Below are 18,682 nucleotides of genomic sequence, written 5' to 3'. Positions count from 1 at the left end.
GTAACACAGGACATCCCAGCCTCCCACAGGGATCCAGCCCCACCCAGACGTTTCCCTCCACCCACAGAGAAGAGACTGCCTGCCCCACATTTCAATCTGAAAACAGGCTCTCACCTTCAGTCGCCCCATCACTAGACTATTCCCACAGCCTTTGGACTCATTTTCAAGAACTCTTCATTTCATATTTCTGTATATTTATTGCTCTTTTGTAGTTGCAGAGTTTCTTGTCTTTTGTATATTAGTTTTCCGTCCTTTTGAGGCAGTCCTACATTAATTCCATTGAGTTTCTTGTATTTACTGTGAATGTCCACAAGAAGGGTTGTATATGGTGACATATGTGTACTTTATTTAAGATAGTGCTGGTGAATCTCAGCCATTTCTGGCTGTTGCTCGATGTAACCAGGAAATCACCTAAATACTTGCTAATTACTCTTTTTCTGGTAAATCACCACAAGCAATAAGTCTATAACTTGGGGGCAATTCAATGCAGCAAAACCGATGTGAGGCGAGGCAGCAGGCCCGTCACCGAGAATGAGGAAGGCTCGAGATTTGATCGATTTAAGCACTGGGTCAAACTGGAAAGGTCATGCACAGGCAGCAGGGTCCAAGCCTCAGAGCATACCGAAGCGGCTGAACCCAATGTTTGGACAATAATTTAAGGGCCAAGCCAAATTGAAAAGGTCGGGAACTGGCCCCAGAGCATTTCGGAGCGACTGAACCTGATGTCTGGACAACAATTTATGTGCCAGGCTGAATCGGAAAGGTCAGGTACAGGCCAAATTGAGGCAATGGGGTCTAGGCCCCATAGTGTATTGAAGTGACAGACCCTATCAAAACATACAAATTGTTGCAGGAACTCAGCAGCTAAGGTACCACCTATGGAAAAGAGTAAACAACTGACGTTTCGGGCCAAGACCCTTCATCAGGACTGGAAAAAGAGAGTAAAGGGAATTACAGAGGCATGAGAGAGGAGTTGGCCAAATCGATTAGAAAAGAACACCGAGCAGCAATGGCTGGAATTTCTGAAAGCAATTCAGAAGGCACAGGATACATACATTCCAAAGAGGAAGAAGTATTCTGAAGGAAAGAGGACACAACCGTGGCTAACAAGGGAAGTCAAAGCCGCATAAAAGTCAAAAGAGAGGGTGTATAACAGAACAGAAATTCGCGGGAAGATAGAGGAGGAAGGTTTTAAAAACCAAAAGGCAGCAGATGAAAAATTCATTGAGGAATAGATGGAATACAAAAGTAGGCTAACCAATAATACTAAAGAGGCTACCAAGCCTTTCTTCAGATACATAAAGTGTAAAAGAGAAGCGAGAGTAGATATTGGACCACTGGAAACGATGCTGGAGCGGTACTTATGGGGGACAAGGAAATGACAGACGAACTGAATAAATAGTTTGCATCAGTCTTCACTGTGGAAGACACTAGCAGTATATTGTAAGTTCCAGGTGTCGGGGGCATGAAATGTGTGAAGTTACCTTAACTAGAGAGAAAGTTCTTGGGAAACTGAAAGGCTTGAAGGTAGATAAGTCACCTGGACCAGATGGTTTACACCCCAGGGTTCTGAAAGAGATGGCTGAAGAGATTGTGGAGGCATTAGTAATGATCTTTCAAGAATCACTGGATTCTGGAATGGTTCTCGAAGACTAGGAAAATGCAAATGACCCTCCACTCTTTAAGAAGGGAAAGAGAAGGAAGGAAACTATAGGCCAGTTAGTCAGTGGTTGGGAAGATGTTGGAGTTGATTATTAAGGATGAGGTCTCAGGGTACTTGGAGGCACAAGATAAAATAGGCCACTGTCAGCATGGTTTCCTCGAGGGAAAATCTTGCCTGTCAAATCTGTTGGAATTCTTTGAAGAAATAGCAAGCAGGATAGAGAAAGGAGAATCAGGTGATATGTACTTGGATTTTCAGAAGGCCTTTGACAAGGTGCAACACATGAGGCTGCCTAACAAGTTAAGAGCCCCTGGTATTACAGGAAAGATACTAACACGGATAGAGCAGTGATTGATTGGAAGGAGGCAAAGAGTAGAAGGATCAGTCCGAGTCAGCATGGATTTATGAAGGGAAAATCATGCTTGACCAACCTTCTGGAGTTTTTTGAGGATGTAACTATGAAAATGGACAAGGGAGAGCCAGTGGATGTAGTGTACCTGGACTTCCAGAAAGCTTTTGATAAAGTCCCACATAGGAGATTAGTGGGCAAAATTAGGGCACATGGTATTGGGGGCAGAGTACTGACATGGATTGAAAATTGGCTGGCTGACAGGAAACAAAGAGTAGCGATTAACGGGTCCCTTTCGGAATGGCAGGCTGTGACCAGTGGGGTACCGCAAGGTTCGATGCTGGGACCGCAGCTGTTTACAATATACATTAATGATGTAGATGAAGGGATTCACTTTCAGGGACTCTTAATCTCATGTTCTCAATATTTATGGCTTATTTATTTATTATTTTTCTTTCTTTTTGTATTTACACCTTGTTACCTTTTGCACACTGGCTGAACACCCAAATTGGTGCAGTCTTTCATTGATTCTGTTATGGTTATTATTTATTAAGTATATATTGAGAATTTATAGATTTATTGAGTATGCCCACTAGGAAATGAATCTCAAGGTTGTCTATGGTGACATATATGGTAACTTTACTTTCAACATCCCTCTAAACGCTCCTACCTGTCCAAATATCTTTTAACCCGTACAATTATACTTCCCTCCACCATTTCCTCTGGCAGTTTGTTCCATGTACTCACTTCTGTGTAGAAAAAAATAACCCCTCAGGTCCCTTTTAAACCATTCCCCCTCCCACATGCGGGCGAGCTTTCAGGGCCCGGATTGGCCTCACCAGTCACCTCCGGACCCACAGTCACAAACCCTCCACCTGACAGAAGTCGTGGTCGTCTTCGACTCCGAGGGATGAACAACAACAACAATAATGCATCCTTCATAGGGGTAGGGTGATCAGAACTGTACACTACACTCCAAACGTGGCCTCACAAGCATCATGTACAGCTGTAACAATAAGCCCCAGCTCCTGTACTCAGTCTCCTGGCCTTCTTTGCCTCTTTGTCTACGTGTGTCTCCATCTTCAGGGAACTATGTATACACTCCACCAAGGCACAGGATCAGAAAAAGCTGTACAGGTTGGCATGCCGAGATTGCAGAACTCTGCGTTCTATAACTGGCTGCCTCATTGAGATGCGGTGACACACACGTAGTCTCTATGAACATTACTGCCCTCACACCAGCACGTACCTCAGCTTCAGCCTGGTGAGGATGCTCCTAGCTTTGTCGTGGGTAACTCCAACCAGAGATTCCTTGTTGACAGACACCAACTGGTCTCCGGCTCTCAGTCTCCCATCCTGCCGGACAAAGAAAGTGCAGGTTACAGGAAGCAAAGGGAGCTCGATCTGAAGGGAATCACCCTGGAAAGTCGAGCTTGAAGGAATAATACAGGATTAATAGCAGGATTCTTGGCAGCGTGGAGGAACAGAGAGATCTTGGGGACCCATATCCCTTAAAGTTGCCGCACGAGCTGAGAGGTTGGTAAAGAAGGCATATGGTGTGTTGTACTTAATTAATAGGGGAGTTGATTTCAAGAGCTGTGAGATAATATAAAACCCTAGTTAGACCACACTTGGAATATTGAATCCTGTTCTGGTCACTTCACCAAAGGAAGGATGTGGAAGCTTTAGAGAGGGTGCAAAGGAAATTTAGCAGGATGCTGCCTGGATTAGAGAGATTGAGCAAGCTAGGGCTTTTCTCTTTGGAGTGGAGGAGGACGAGAGATTACTTGATAGAGGTGTACAAGATGACAAGAGGCTCAGATAGAGTGGACAGTCAGAAACATTTTCCCAGGATGGAACTGACTGATACAAGGGGACATAATTTTCAGGTGATAGGAGGAAAGTACAGGTGGTTGTCAGAGGTAGGTTTTTTTTTATTACAGATTCTGGCGGGTGTGTGGATTGCCCTGAAAGGGGTAGTGGTAGAGGCAGATACATTAGAGACATTTCCAAGACTCTTAGATAGGCAGATGGATGATAGAAAAATGGAGGGCTATGTAGGAGGAAAGGGTTAGAATGATCTTAGAGTAGGTTAAAAGGTGGGCACAATATCATGGGCCAAAGGGCCTGTGTGTTCTATGTGTTCTGATGCCTGGACATGAGAATGATGGACACACTTGGCAGGGAGTTCTTAGCAGGAACATCTGCACCTCACTCCCTCTGCTTGGGCATAGTGGTTAGCGTAATCCTCTACAGCGCAAGCGATTGGGGTTAAATTTCCACCACCGCCTGTAAGGAGTTTATATGCCCTCCCCATGACCGTGCATTCCCACATTCCAAAGATGCAAGGGATAAGGGTAGTGAGTTGTGGGCATACTATGCTGGCACCAGAAAAGTGGCGATACTAGCGGGCAGCGACTGTGTTGGCTGTGATGCAAATTACGCATTTCATGGTATGCTCCAATGTTCGGACGTAGTGTGGCGGTTAATGCCACGCTATTACAACGCAGGGTGTTCCAGAGTTCGGAGTTCAATGCCGATGCCATTCTGTAAGGAGTCTGTATGTCCTCCCATGAAACGTGTGGGTCTTATCTGGGTGCTCCTGTCCCCTCCCCCTGTCTAAAGACATACCGGGTCAGTTAACTGGTCATGGTAAACTGTCCCATGGTTTAGGTTAGGGTCATTTGGGGTCATCAGGGGTTACAGGGCCAACGTAGCTCAAAGGCCCGGAAAGGCCGACTCCGGGCTGTATCACCAAGTAAATAAATAACATAATTTCCAAAAAAAGCACGTCTCTCCCCAGCTACCGAAGCCCCCCTCAACAAGAACAGAGAACTGCTGTGGGAACGGAACCTGAATCAGCCACTTGTCAGGTCTAGTGAGCCGCACTCCAGGGGTTTCACACGCCGGCAACTGGCAGAGCTGCCGGCAGGGTAACAGCGCCCTCCAGTGGCCGTGCAGTCAACCTGTCGGAGGATCTATCCTGGCCCAGTTAATACAATCACCAAGAAAGCAGGCTTCATTAGGAGTTTGAGGAGATTTAGTCTGTCCAAGATTCCAGTAAATTTCTACAGATGTACCATGGATTGTTAAAAGCTGCAGAGGATTGTAGACTTAGCCATCTTCATCACAGGCTCCCCTTTCACCATTAATCTATGACCTCTAGTTCTAGTCGCACCCAACCTCACCCAATTTGAAAAGGCCTGCCGACCCTATCTACATCCCTTATAATTTTACATACCTCTATCAAATCTCCCCTCATTCTTCTGCATTCCAGGGAATAAAGTCCTAACCTATTCAATCTTTTCCTATAACTCAGGTCTTCAAGTCCCAGTGACATCTTTGTAAAATTTTCTCTTTCTTCTTTCAAGCACATTGATGTCATTCCCATAGGTCGGTGACCAAAACTACACACAATAAGCAATACATCTATTCAGTCAATAGTTTCAAATTATAAATCCCCCACCATTCAGGACTTGCCCTTTTCTCATTCTACCATCAATGAGGTGGTGCAGGAGTCTGAAGACACACACTCAACATTTTAGAAACAGCTTCTTCCCCTCTGCTATCAGATTTCTGAATGAACAATGAACACTACCTTATTATTGCTGCTCTCTTTTTGCATTACCTATTTAAAAATATATTTTCTACTGTGATTGATTGTATATTTTATGCATTGCACTCGTAATACCCTGGTTTAAGACCATGTTTTATCAATACAGTTATGCTAGTGGGCATTTTTTTTTCTTTGTAGATTTCCTCAAAATGCAAATCTATATATGAAAAAGTGTTCCTTTAATTACATTAGCTATCAAGTATTTCATTTTTGCTGTTTGAATAAAATTTTGGTTGATTAATAAGTTAGGCTTGTTGAATTAGCCAATAGGATTTGTCTTGTGATCATTTTGGCCAATAAGATGCCCCAAAGAAACAAAGGATAGGGGCAGCCATTCCAGAGAGGGTGCGGGATCAAAATTTCAAGAAAAGATGGACAACAAAGATGGCTGAAGAACATGATGAAATGGTCACAGAACCCAATTTGGAAGGACAGATACAGGTGTTTGAAAATCCTCATGCAGACTTTCGTCTCATGGAGAATGTGCAGATAACTTCCAGTGGGCCAGCCACATACGGCCTTGGAGAAAGGGAAACAGGAGGCAGCTCAATGCCTTTTCCTTGGATGTTGCATTGATATCTATTTTTTTACTTGGATTGGTTTTTCCAGTGCAGAACTGTGAGTAAATGAAGTGAAGCAAACTGGATTGATTACACGACAATGAGCTCCAACGATTACATGCACATTATAGACTGATATTTATATACACGACAATGAGCTCACAATGATTATGTGCACGTTACAGACATACAAACATGTGATGTGCTTTTTCTTTATTTGGTTTATTATAGTTTAAAATATATTATCAACACAATTTCAGTCTAATTTTATACTGGGGTGAGCTAAATTATTGCTTCCTGGCAAACAGTGATTTGCATGGATGTGTCAGTATTCATACAGGTGATTGTCTTGCTTAGGTGAAACGTACAAACTTTTATGTTTTTGTGTTTACCCGAATCATATCCGTCCTGTTTATTTACTGTTTATATCCTGTTTATTTACTGGTAATGGCCCTTTCATTGTTATTCCCAGGCAGTGTTGAGTTATGTTGCTGTCAGTTTTGCATTCACAGTACTAGCTAACTTATTACAAGCTTATGGTAAGAGGGTTGAGCTGTTGCTGCAAAATTTCATGACAGACGACAGTGACAACAAACCAGACTCTGACTGTAACACAGACATCTCCACCTGAAGTGCACGTGAACACCGTGTTGCCCACTGTGTGCTCCACCTCCAGGGACTCCCAGGCACGGATGTAATCCTAGAAGAGGGGCAGGTCGTCAGCTTGGGAGGAACCACCAACTGCCCATGAAAGGCAGCTTGGCCAGGCCCAGAAGCAAACTGACCAGGAGATCCCTCTAGTGGCCCTCTCCTCTGCACTGGGTGACTGTAGATCAGGAGCCTGGGGCTGAAGTGCAACCAGAACTTGATGAGCAGTCCCTTCATGGACTCAGAGACAGGGTTCAGCTGTCAGAATGTGAGTTTAAGATGTTCTGTTGCTGATTTTCCAGTGAGTTGCTCTAGTCCAAGGACCACTGAAGCCAGGTTAGTGAGGCTTTGTCCATGACCATAAGACATAGGAGCAGAATTAGGCCATTCAGCCCATTGAGTCTGCTCTGCCATTCCATCATGGCTGATTCATCATCCCTCTTAATCCTATTCTCATGCCTTCTCACCATAACATTTGACACCCTTACTAATCAAGAACTTATCAGCCTCTGCTTTAAATATACTGAATGATTTGGCCTCCACAACCATTTGCAGCAATAAATTCCACAGACTCACCGCCTACTGTTAAAGAAATTCCTCCTTATCTGTGCTCTAAAGGAACATAGCTCTGTTTGGAGGCAATGTCCTCTGGTCCTCGACTCCCCCACTACAGGAAACATCCTCTCCACATCCACTCTATCTGTGTCCTCTGGTCCTAGACTCCCCCCTTACAGGAAACATCCTCTCCACATCCACTCTATCTATGTCCTCTGGTCCCAGACTCCCCCACTACAGGAAACATCCTCTCCACATCCACTCTATCTGTGTCCTCTGGTCCTAGACTCCCCCCTTACAGGAAACATCCTCTCCACATCCACTCTATCTATGTCTTCTGGTCGCAGACTCCCCCAGCACAGGAAAAATCCTCTCCACATCCACTCTATCTGTGTCCTCTGGTCACAGACTCCCCCACTATAGGAAACATCCTCTCCACATCCACTCTATCTGTGTCCTCTGGTCCCAGACTCCCCCACTATAGGAAACATTCTCTCCACATCCACTCTATCTGTGTCCTCTGGTCCCAGACTCCCCCACTGCAGGAAACATCCTCTCCACATCCACTCTATCTGTGTCCTCTGGTCCCAGACTCCCCCACTACAGGAAACATCCTCTCCACATCCACTCTATCTGTGGTCCCAGACTCTCCCACCACAGGAAACATCCTCTCCACGTCCACTCTATCTGTGTCCTCTGGTCCTAGACTCCCCCACCACAAGAAACATCCTCTCCACATCCACTCTATCTGTGTCCTAGGGTCCCAGACTCCCCCACTACAGGAAACATCCTCTCCACATCCACTCTATCTGTATCCTCTGGTCCTAGACTCACCCACTATAGGAAACATCCTCTCCACATCCACTCTATCTGTGTCCTCTGGTCCCAGACTCCCCCACTATAGGAAACATCCTCTCCACATCCACTCTATCTGTGTCTTCTGGTCGCAGACTCCCCCACTACAGGAAACATCCTCCCCACATCCACTCTATCTGTGTCCTCTGGTCCTCGACTCCTCCACTATAGGAAACATCCTCTCCACATCCACTCTATCTGTGTCCTCTGGTCTTAGTCTCCCCACTATAGGAAACATCCTCTCCACATCCACTCTATCTGTGTCCTCTGGTCCTAGACTCCCCCACCACAGGAAACATCCTCTCCACATCCACTCTATCTGTGTCCTCTGGTCACAGACTCCCCCACTACAGGAAACATCCTCTCCACATCCACTCTATCTGTGTCCTCTGGTCACAGACTCCCCCACTACAGGAAACATCCTCTCCACATCCACTCTATCTGTGTCCTCTGGTCCTAGACTCCCCCACCACAGGAAACATCCTCTCCACATCCACTCTATCTGTGTCCTCTGGTCACAGACTCCCCCACTACAGGAAACATCCTCTCCACATCCACTCTATCTGTGACCTCTGGTCCTAGACTCCCCCACCACAGGAAACATCCTCTCCACATCCACTCTATCTGTGTCCTAGGGTCCCAGACTCCCCCACATCCTTTCCACGTCCACTCTATCTAGGCCTTTCAATATTTGATGGATTTCAATGAGATCACTCCTTAGTTTGCTAAACTCCAGCAAGTACCGACCCAGAGCCATCAAACGCTTCTCACGTGTTAACTCCTCCACTCCCAGGATCATTCCTGTGAACCTCCTCTGGACCTTTTCCAAAGCCAACCCATCTTTTCTTAGATATGGGGCTAAAAATTGCTCACAGTCTCCAGGTGTTGACTGGTCCTGTAGGGCCAGTGGGAAGGGTCAGCAGACTCTGTTCCTCACTCACTCGCGGGTGAGTGTGGCGATCACACACTCTGTTCCTCGCACACTCGCCGGTGAGTGTGGCGATCACACACTCTGTTCCTCGCACACTCGTGGGTGAGTGTGGCGATCACACACTCTGTTCCTCGCACACTCGCGGGTGAGTGTGGCGATCACACACTCTGTTCCTCGCACACTCGCCGGTGAGTGTGGCGATCACACACTCTGTTCCTCGCACACTCGCGGGTGAGTGTGGCGATCACACACTCTGTTCCTCGCACACTCGCGGGTGAGTGTGGCGATCACACACTCTGTTCCTCGCACACTCGCGGGTGAGTGTGGCGATCACACACTCTGTTCCTCGCACACTCGCCGGTGAGTGTGGCGATCACACACTCTATTCCTCGCACACTCGCGGGTGAGTGTGGCGATCACACACTCTGTTCCTCGCACACTCGTGGGTGAGTGTGGCGATCACACACTCTGTTCCTCGCACACTCGTGGGTGAGTGTGGCGATCACACACTCTGTTCCTCGCACACTCGTGGGTGAGTGTGGCGATCACACACTCTGTTCCTCGCACACTCGTGGGTGAGTGTGGCGATCACACACTCTGTTCCTCGCACACTCGCCGGTGAGTGTGGCGATCACACACTCTGTTCCTCGCACACTCGCGGGTGAGTGTGGCGATCACACACTCTGTTCCTCGCACACTCGCCGGTGAGTGTGGCGATCACACACTCTGTTCCTCGCACACTCGCCGGTGAGTGTGGCGATCACACACTCTGTTCCTCGCACACTCGCGGGTGAATGTGGCGATCACACACTTGCAGGCAGAGTGCAGACACTTACCTTGTGACACTCTCCGCCGGGAACCACCTCCTGCACGTGCACCATCGGCCCGTCGGGCTTGTTAGTGCCACCCGAGATGTTCAGACCGAGACCCAGACCCCTGGGAACGGTGATAAGCTGGACTGCACCATGACTGCAAGAGGACGAAGGTAGGGTCAGAAGCATTGTGTCCCAGTCAGGATCCCGACCCACCATCACCTTGACCTCTATATGCCTGGGCTGTCTTTCCACCTGGAGGTGAGGGGGGGGGGGTCCCCAATGGAAACGCCTTCATGAGGGAGTTCTTCCCATGCACCTGGGGGATCTGGGGTGGAGGCTGCTGTGCACCCTGCAACAAGTTCTTTAGTTTGTACACGGACCTGTCACTTCTGTGGGATGGAGGAGACCGTGTACCACATGTACCTGGAGTGTGCAAGGGAGGTCCCCAGTACACAGATCTCCCACCCGCATGTCACTTCTGCGGGCTGGAGGAGACCGTGTACCACATGTACCTGGAGTGTGCGAGGGAGGTCCCCAGTACACAGATCTCCCACCCGCATGTCACTTCTGTGGGACGGAGGAGACCGTGTACCACATGTACCTGGAGTGTGCGAGACTGCAGCTCCTTTTTGCGTATCTGCATGGGCTGCCCCGCCCCCCCCACTGATCCCTGTCACTAGGGACAGAAGCTGTGTGTCACGGTCTGGATCCCAACCCCACCGTCACCCCTTTAACCCCCAAACCATCACCCTGGACACAGGGAGGGTCAGAGGCAACACGTCCCAACCAGGGGTCAGTGCCCAGCGCTCCCAGGATCTCAACCCCACCGTCATGGCCTCACCAATCCCAAACTGACCCTGTCGCCACCAACACCAGATCCCTGACCCCCCCCACATCGCCGCCGACACTAGATTATAACCTGTCACAGCTCTCCCCCAGCCCCCACCCCGATCTCCATCGCCGCCGACACTAGATTATAACCTGTCACAGCTCTCCCCCACCCCGATCCCCATCGCCACCGACACTAGATTATAACCTGTCACAGCTCTCCCCCACCCCGATCCCCATCGCCACCGACACTAGATTATAACCTGTCACAGCTCTCCCCCACCCCCCACCCCGATCTCCATCGCCACCGACATAACCTGTCACAGCTCTCCCCCACCCCCCACCCCGATCTCCATCGCCGCCGACACGAGATTATAACCTGTCACAGCTCTCCCCCACCCCGATCTCCATCGCCGCCGACACTAGATTATAACCTGTCACAGCTCTCCCCCACCCCCCATCGCCACCGACACTAGATTATAACCTGTCACAGCTCTCCCCCACCCCCCACCCCGATCTCCATCGCCGCCGACACCAGATTATAACCTGTCAGAGCTCTCCCCCAGCCCCCACCCCGATCTCCATCGCCACCGACACTAGATTATAACCTGTCACAGCTCTCCCCCACCCCCCATCGCCACCGACACTAGATTATAACCTGTCACAGCTCTCCCCCACCCCCCATCGCCACCGACACTAGATTATAACCTGTCACAGCTCTCCCCCACCCCCCACCCCGATCTCCATCACCGCCGACACTAGGATCCTGACCCATCACCCCCAACTCCCGTCACGGCCCTCACCCACCCACAGGAGTGATGTGGGTGACCCCCTCCCCTGTCCCAGGATCGTAACCCCTATCCTTCCCCATTACTCTCCCTCCCCAGTCACTCTACAACAGAATCCTGACCCCACCTTCACCTCCCCACACTAAATACTTGTCACCTCTCAAACCTGCTGACCCAACCACAGAGTCCCAACACCAATCTCCCGTACCTCACCCCCTGAATGTGACCCCTGTCACCCCTCCCGTACAGAGCTGGTAGGAGCAGAGGAGGGTGGGGGTCTTGGTGCCAGAGGCAGGGTACCCTAGTTCTCTGGGGAAGCAACCCCCCCACCCACCCACACTCCGACTGTACCTTCCTGCTGACGCCGCGGCCTGGGCCGAGGGTCCGATGTCCTTGGGGCTGAGGGAACCAGAGGAGGAGGAGGTCGGACTCTCCGGGCATCTTCCTGCGGGGGTAACGTGAGAGGTCACTCACTGCGTGGCTGGGGCCACATGACGCAGCTCGCTGGCTTCACCATCAGGTAGCGGAGCCGAATTGGGACAATCGGCCCACAAGTTCATCACCACCGTTCGATCGTGGTTGGTTTCTTTTAAACCCCGTTCTCTGGGCTTTACCACATAACTCTGCAGACTAAATGGGCCAAATGGCCTAACCGTGTTCCTATGACTTACGGTCTAACCTTTTACCCCATTACCAATCCTTGGCATAATTATACCCACTGACCACAGCCACCTGGGGCAGCAAATCCCACAGATTCACCAACAGCTGGCTCAAGAAATCCCTCATTTCAGTTTTGAAGGAAACGTCCCTTTAGTCCGAGTCTGCAGCCTTGATTCCAAAACTCTCTGGGTTGGTTTTACTTATTCTCAAGTTTTAAATTATGAAGTGTATCACATCACGCCTAATCCACTCAGTGAGTACACCCTCCAGTAAAGAGCCTGTTAATATCCTGGGAATAGTCTCTCCAACTGCTGACCCCAGGACTGGATGTCCCGACCGATTCCTGCCCAGGACTGAGTACACCCTCCAGTAAAGAGCCTGTTAATATCCTGGGAATAGTCTCTCCAACTGCTGACCCCAGGACTGGATGTCCCGACCGATTCCTGCCCAGGACTGAGTGCACCCTCCAGTAAAGAGCCTGTTAATATCCTGGGAATTGTCTCTCCAACTGCTGACTCCAGGACTGGATGTCCCGACTGACTGCACACTACAAACCCTGAAATGGACACACTGCCCAGCAGTGCTACAAGTCCCCTGGTACTTCTGACCTGGCTCACTGTACCCGTACCTTTTACACTCCACATGGATCACCAACCACCTCTCAAAGCTGGTGTACAACCCAAGGCAGGGCAGACATTACAGTGCACTGGGACAACAGACAGACAGATGCAGTCAACCATCGGTGGGCTAGTCTTGAACCAACTCTGTCCCTCACACTCTTAGTCACTCTGGCTAGCCAATGTCTACCTGCTCCCCTCCCCTCTCCCATCCATGATCCACATGAAGTGTGTTCCTGGACTTGCTCAGAGGGGGCCGATGGGGCAGGAACCTCACCTATGATGTGGGGAGTGGGGGAGCTCCGGGCCGATCCTGTGTTACTCTGCGACCCATACTTCTCCATCAGCTCTGTGAACTCTCTCCTAAGGGAACGAGACCAGAATTAGAACCAAACGCACATTCCGTCAACTCCTACCAGCATGTCCAACCTCCCAAAACACCCCTTTACTATTGTGTTAAAAGTTTCCTCAATGACTAACATCACATTGTACAATATTCAGGACTTCATAAGCTAGTGAGAGATTCAAATTAACACTGAGACCATAAGATTAAAGTTCAAAAGTTCAAAGTAAATTTATTATCAAAGTACATAAGTCGCCACTTACTGCCCTGAGATTCATTATCTTTTCTTGTGGGCATACTCAATAAATCTACTGAATAATAACCAATGAAAGACAGCCCATTTGGGCCATTCAACCAGAGTGCAGGAGACAACTGTGCAGACACCAAAGAAACAAATAAGCAATAAATATTGAGAATATGAGACCTGAAGACCAGAATTAATCTATTCAGTCCATCAAGTCTGTTCTGCTATTCCATCACAGCTGATTTATTATGAAAGAACACAGAGAATATTTGTAAGGATGTTGCCAGGACTTGAGGGCCTGAGTTATAGGGAAAGATTGAACAGGTTAGGACTTTATTTTCTGGAGTGTAGAAGATTGAGGGAGATTTGATAGAGGTATACCAAATGATGGGGTGGTATAGATGGGGTAAATGAGAGCAAGGATTTTCCACTGAGGTTGGGTACGACTAGAACTAGAGGTCATGGGTTAAGGGTGAAAGGTGAAATGTTTAAGGGGGACATGAGGAGGAATTTCTTCACTAAGAGGGGTGGGTGAGAGTGTGGAACGAGCTGCCAGCGGAAGCAAGTTCGATTGCAACATTTAAGAGATGTTTGGTTAAGTAAGTGGATGGGAGTATAGACAATAGGTGCCGGAGTAGGCCATTCAGCCCTTCGAGCCAGCACCGCCATTCAACGTGATCGTGGCTGATCATCCACAATCAGTACCCCGTTCCTGCCTTCTCCTCATATCCCTTGACTCTGCTATCTTTATCTAACTCTTTCTTGAAAGCATCCAGAGAATTGGCCTCCACTGCCTTCTGGGGCAGAGCATTTCATAGATCCATAACTCTCTGGGTGAAAAAAGTTTTTTCTCAACTCCGTTCTAAAGGGCCTCCCCCTTATTCTTAAACTGTGGCCTTTGGTTCTGGACTCCCCCAACATCAGGAACATGTTTCCTGCCTATAACATGTCCAATCCCTTAATAATCTTATATGTTTCAAGCAGATCCCCTCTCATCCTTCTAAATTCTAGTGTATACAAGCCCAGTCGCTCCAATCTTTCAACATATGACAGTCCCAGGAATCAACCTCGTGAACCTACACTGCACTCCCTCAACAGCAAGAATGTCCTTCCTCAAATTTGGAGACCAAAACTGCACACAATACTCCAGGTGTGGGTAGATGGGACTAGGTGGAATAACAGTTCAACACAGACCAGATGGGCTGAAGGACCCACTTCTGTGCAGAAGTCCTTTGCTCCAGCTCCACTCTAAACTTGTTCCAAGTACCCTCTGCCCTTCAGGATGCTGCCAGCGTAAATGCTGCCTTGGTTGACATCTTCAGACAGCTCAAGAAAATTTTTTAAAATTCTTTTACGTCTGTTTTTCACTTTAAATGTGTTTCTGGGATTGTTAGAGCCTGCGATTTACGGTTTGGAGAGCGAATAAGTGGTCAGTGCTTTGTTGTCTGGAGAAGATTCTGGGAAGTGAGCGCATACTCGGATGACCTCCACGTGTCTAAACTTTGAGACGGAGCACGAGCCATTTCAACGATTAAAGCGTCAAGGAAGGCTGAGACATTAAAGTGAATGCAGAAGGTGAGCAAGAGCTGAGCATTGACTGCCTTCCTTCTGATCACTGTCAAGGAGTCTGTGAGTGGCATAGCAGTGTGAGGGTGGATGTGACACGTGGGTAGGCCTCTGCCTCGTGTGGCTCGATGAACATTGGTGATATCAGAGGATGGTATGGTTTTGCTGGATGGATTGGACTACTAAGTTTATGTACTGTGAACTTTTTCCATATGGGATTTTTATATTCTGTGTTTTTGAAATCACCCGTTCCTTTTATGTTTTGCTGTACAAGGGGAGGGGGTTTGGGGGATGATGTTCTTGCTCAATTTACATGGGAGAAGGGGGGGGGGAGTTGATGTTTCTCTCTGAACGACTCATGTTCTTTCTTTGTTTTGTGGCTATCAAGAGAAGAATTTCAGAGTTGTGTATGGACACACACTTTGATAATAAATAAACCTTTGAACACCTCCCCAGCTGCACTCATCAGACTGACTGGTGTGGGTGACACAGTGCCTGTCTCCCAGTCCTGACAGGGTTAAAGCGACTTCACTCATCAGACTGACTGGTGTGGGTGACACAGTGCCTGTCTCCCAGCCCTGACAGGGTTAAAGTAACTTCACACATCAGACTGACTGGTGTGGGTGACACAGTGCCTGTCTCCCAGCCCTGACAGGGTTAAAGTAACTTCACTCATCAGACTGACTGGTGTGGGTGACACAGTGCCTGTCTCCCAGCCCTGACAGGGTTAAAGCGACTTCACTCATCAGACTGACTGGTGTGGGTGACACAGTGCGTGTCTCCCAGTCCTGACAGGGTTAAAGTAACTTCACTCATCAGACTGACTGGTGTGGGTGACACAGTGCCTGTCTCCCAGCCCTGACAGGGTTAAAGCTAATGTGGTTTAAGCAGATTTACAGAGCCATTTCATAAAGCATACAGGTCACTAAATTAATTTTCAATATTTTTTCATTGTCTCCATTTTCCATGTTAATCCTCTAAATCAAGAAATAATCTCTGTAAAGGCAAGGGGTGAGGGCAGGGGTTAGGGCACTACTTCCATTGGCAGCTCGCCCCACACTTTCACCACCCTCTGAGTGAAGGAGCTGTAGTCTAACCCAACCTCAGTGGAAAAAACCTGCTTGCATTTAGCCTATCTATATCTGTCATAATTTTGTACACTTCTATCAAATTTCATTTCATTCTCCTGCGCTCTGGGGAATGAAGTCATAACTGATTTAACCTTTCCCTATAACTCAGGTCAACAAGTCCTGGCGACATCTTTATAGATTTCCTCTGCACTCTTTCAACATCTTTTCTGTAAGTAGGTGACCAGAACTGTGTACAATAATCCAAATTTGTCCTCACTGATGTCTCATACATCTCTGCCTGTGGCTCCCCATTGCATGCAGCAGCCCAGGATGGGAGGAGCGTAGGGATGTGGTAAGCTGAAAACAGACGCAGGCTGGTCACCGATGTCTCTGTCCTCAAGCCACTTGTTAATCCTGCTTTTTCAGAGATTGCCAGAGCTAAATCTGCTTTTCCCTGTTAAAGTTGAGGCGAGTGGAGGGGTGGGGGGTTGTACAGTGTACACGCAGAGGTTTGAGAGGCTGGATCAATTAAATATCAGGATTGTGAATGGTGTCTGATGGGGTCAGGCTGGAAGCCACTCTCTGTGTCACATAAGTTAGGCTGGTAGCAGGGGTTCTACCATTAACCGAGGGGCCTGTGGACCCCAGGCTGGGAACCTCTGATGTAGTGGCTGGTGAAAGTGCCTTCTCCCCCCCTTTCCTTTCCAGTACTGAAGGGGGGGTCTCTGCCCAACACTTCAACTCTTTATTCCCCTCCATAGATGCCACCTGACCTGCTGAGTTCCTCCAGCATCTTGTGTGTGTTGCTCTGGATTTCCAGCCTCTGCAAACTCTGTGTTTGGGATGCAGAGGTTATCACTGTGAACTGATTCTGGCTGCATCAGAAGTACTGTGTTCTATTGGGGTCGCCCCACAACACTACAGGAACAACGTGGAGGCTTTAGAGAGGGTGCAGAAGAGATTCACAAGGATGCCGCCTGGATTTCCAGCATCTTCAGAATTTTTAAATTGAGATACAGTGCGGAACAGGCCCTTTCGACCTTTCAAACTGCACCGCCCAGCAACCCCCGATTTAACCCTAATCTAACCACGGGACAATTTACAGTGACCAATTAACCTAGCCGGGTACGTCTTTGGAATCTGTGTTTGTGTGTGAGTAAGGCACAGGAGAAACAGCAGATACTGGCTATGCTGAGTATCCAGAGACACGTGAGTGAGTAGTGAGGATATTAGTTACAGTATTTTGGCACCATAAGAATGGCCACACTTCCCCCAGCGCATCCTCACTGATTTGATTTGAACCAAACAACGCATTTCACGGTTCACTTACGGCCACTTTATTAGGTACAGCTGGTTGCCAGCTTGTCGGGGGGGGGGGGGGGGGGGGAGGGGCGACAATTACTGGAAGATCAAGAAATCGATGTTGATGCCATCAAATTGGAGGCTACCCAGACGGAGTATGAGGTGTTGCTCCTCCAACCCGAGTGTGGCCTCATCGCGGCAGTAGAGGAGACCGTGGACTGACATATCGGAATGGGAATTGAAATGAGCAGCTACAGGGAGATCCTGCTTTTTCTGGTGGACAGAGTGTAGGTGCTCGGCAAAGCAGCTGCCAGAAGAGGTGGCACCTCCCTCCATTTCAATTCCAGTTCCCATTACCAGCTCTTTACCTCACCTCCTCCCGTTCTCCCAGTTTCACCCGTCACCTCATACTTTTTGCTTTGACTTCACCCCCCCTTTCCTGACAAAGGGCCTTGGCCTGAAATGCCGACTCTTTCCCACAGATGCTGCCTGGCCTGCTGAGTACCTCCAGCATTTTGTGTCAGACAGACACCAGATCCCCTTTGATAGGCACATAAATAAAACAGAGGAGCAGAAATAGGCCATTTGGCCCATCGAGGTTGCTCCACCACTCAGTCATGGCTGATCCTTTTCTCTCCTCCTCTGGCCCACCTATCAAGTTCTGCCTTAGATCCCCAACGAGCTGGCCTCCACACTGCCTGTGGTAACAAATTCTACAAATTCACCACCTTTTGGCTAAAGAAATTTCTCAGCATCTGTTTTAAAAGTGCGACCCTCTATCCCGAGGCAGTGCCCTCTTGTCCTACACTCCCCCACCATGGGAAACATCCTTTCCATACCCAATCTACCTAGGCCTTTCAACATTTGAGAGGTTTCAATGAGCTCCTCGCTCATCATTCTGAATTCCTGTGAGTATAGGCCCAGAGGTAACAAATGTTCCTCGTACGATGACCCTTTCACTCCCGGAATCATCCTGTGAACCTCCTCTGGACCCTCTCCAATGCCAACACACCTTTTCTACCCGTTTCCTCAACACTACCTGCCCGTATGTGCAGGAATTGGAAGGATACGGACACTGAGTGGTCGAAGGGATTAGTTTTGCTGGACATTTGATTATTAGTTTAGTCAGTAACAACACTGCAGGCCGAAGGGCCTGACCCATTGGCATACCCTCTACATGCTACAGAGTACTGCACGGTCAAAGACATAACCATTCAAAGGATGTGCTGGCACTAGAGAGGGTGCAGAGGAGGCTCATTAGAATGACCCCGA

General features: G+C 48.6%; 1 protein-coding gene across 5 annotated transcripts in view; it reads right to left on the bottom strand.

Moving 5' to 3' along the window:
• The window catches only part of stxbp4 (syntaxin binding protein 4), a 166,909-nt gene that overhangs the window by 101,722 nt on the left and 46,505 nt on the right, over window positions 1-18,682 (bottom strand). For all 5 annotated transcript variants that reach the window (XM_059948193.1, XM_059948195.1, XM_059948192.1 and 2 more), the window contains 4 exons: window positions 13,163-13,248; window positions 11,960-12,053; window positions 10,014-10,146; window positions 3,262-3,368 (listed from right to left, as the gene is read on the bottom strand). In XM_059948193.1, coding sequence (XP_059804176.1) covers window positions 3,262-3,368; window positions 10,014-10,146; window positions 11,960-12,053; window positions 13,163-13,248 — 420 coding nt within the window. The remainder of the gene's footprint in view (window positions 1-3,261; window positions 3,369-10,013; window positions 10,147-11,959; window positions 12,054-13,162; window positions 13,249-18,682) is intronic.

Source organism: Hypanus sabinus, chromosome 23 (genome assembly GCF_030144855.1).
Source record: "Hypanus sabinus isolate sHypSab1 chromosome 23, sHypSab1.hap1, whole genome shotgun sequence".
NCBI classification, from domain to species: Eukaryota; Metazoa; Chordata; class Chondrichthyes; order Myliobatiformes; family Dasyatidae; genus Hypanus; species Hypanus sabinus.
Note: the sequence above shows the minus strand (reverse complement) of the source record. Positions and strands in the feature narration are given on the sequence as shown.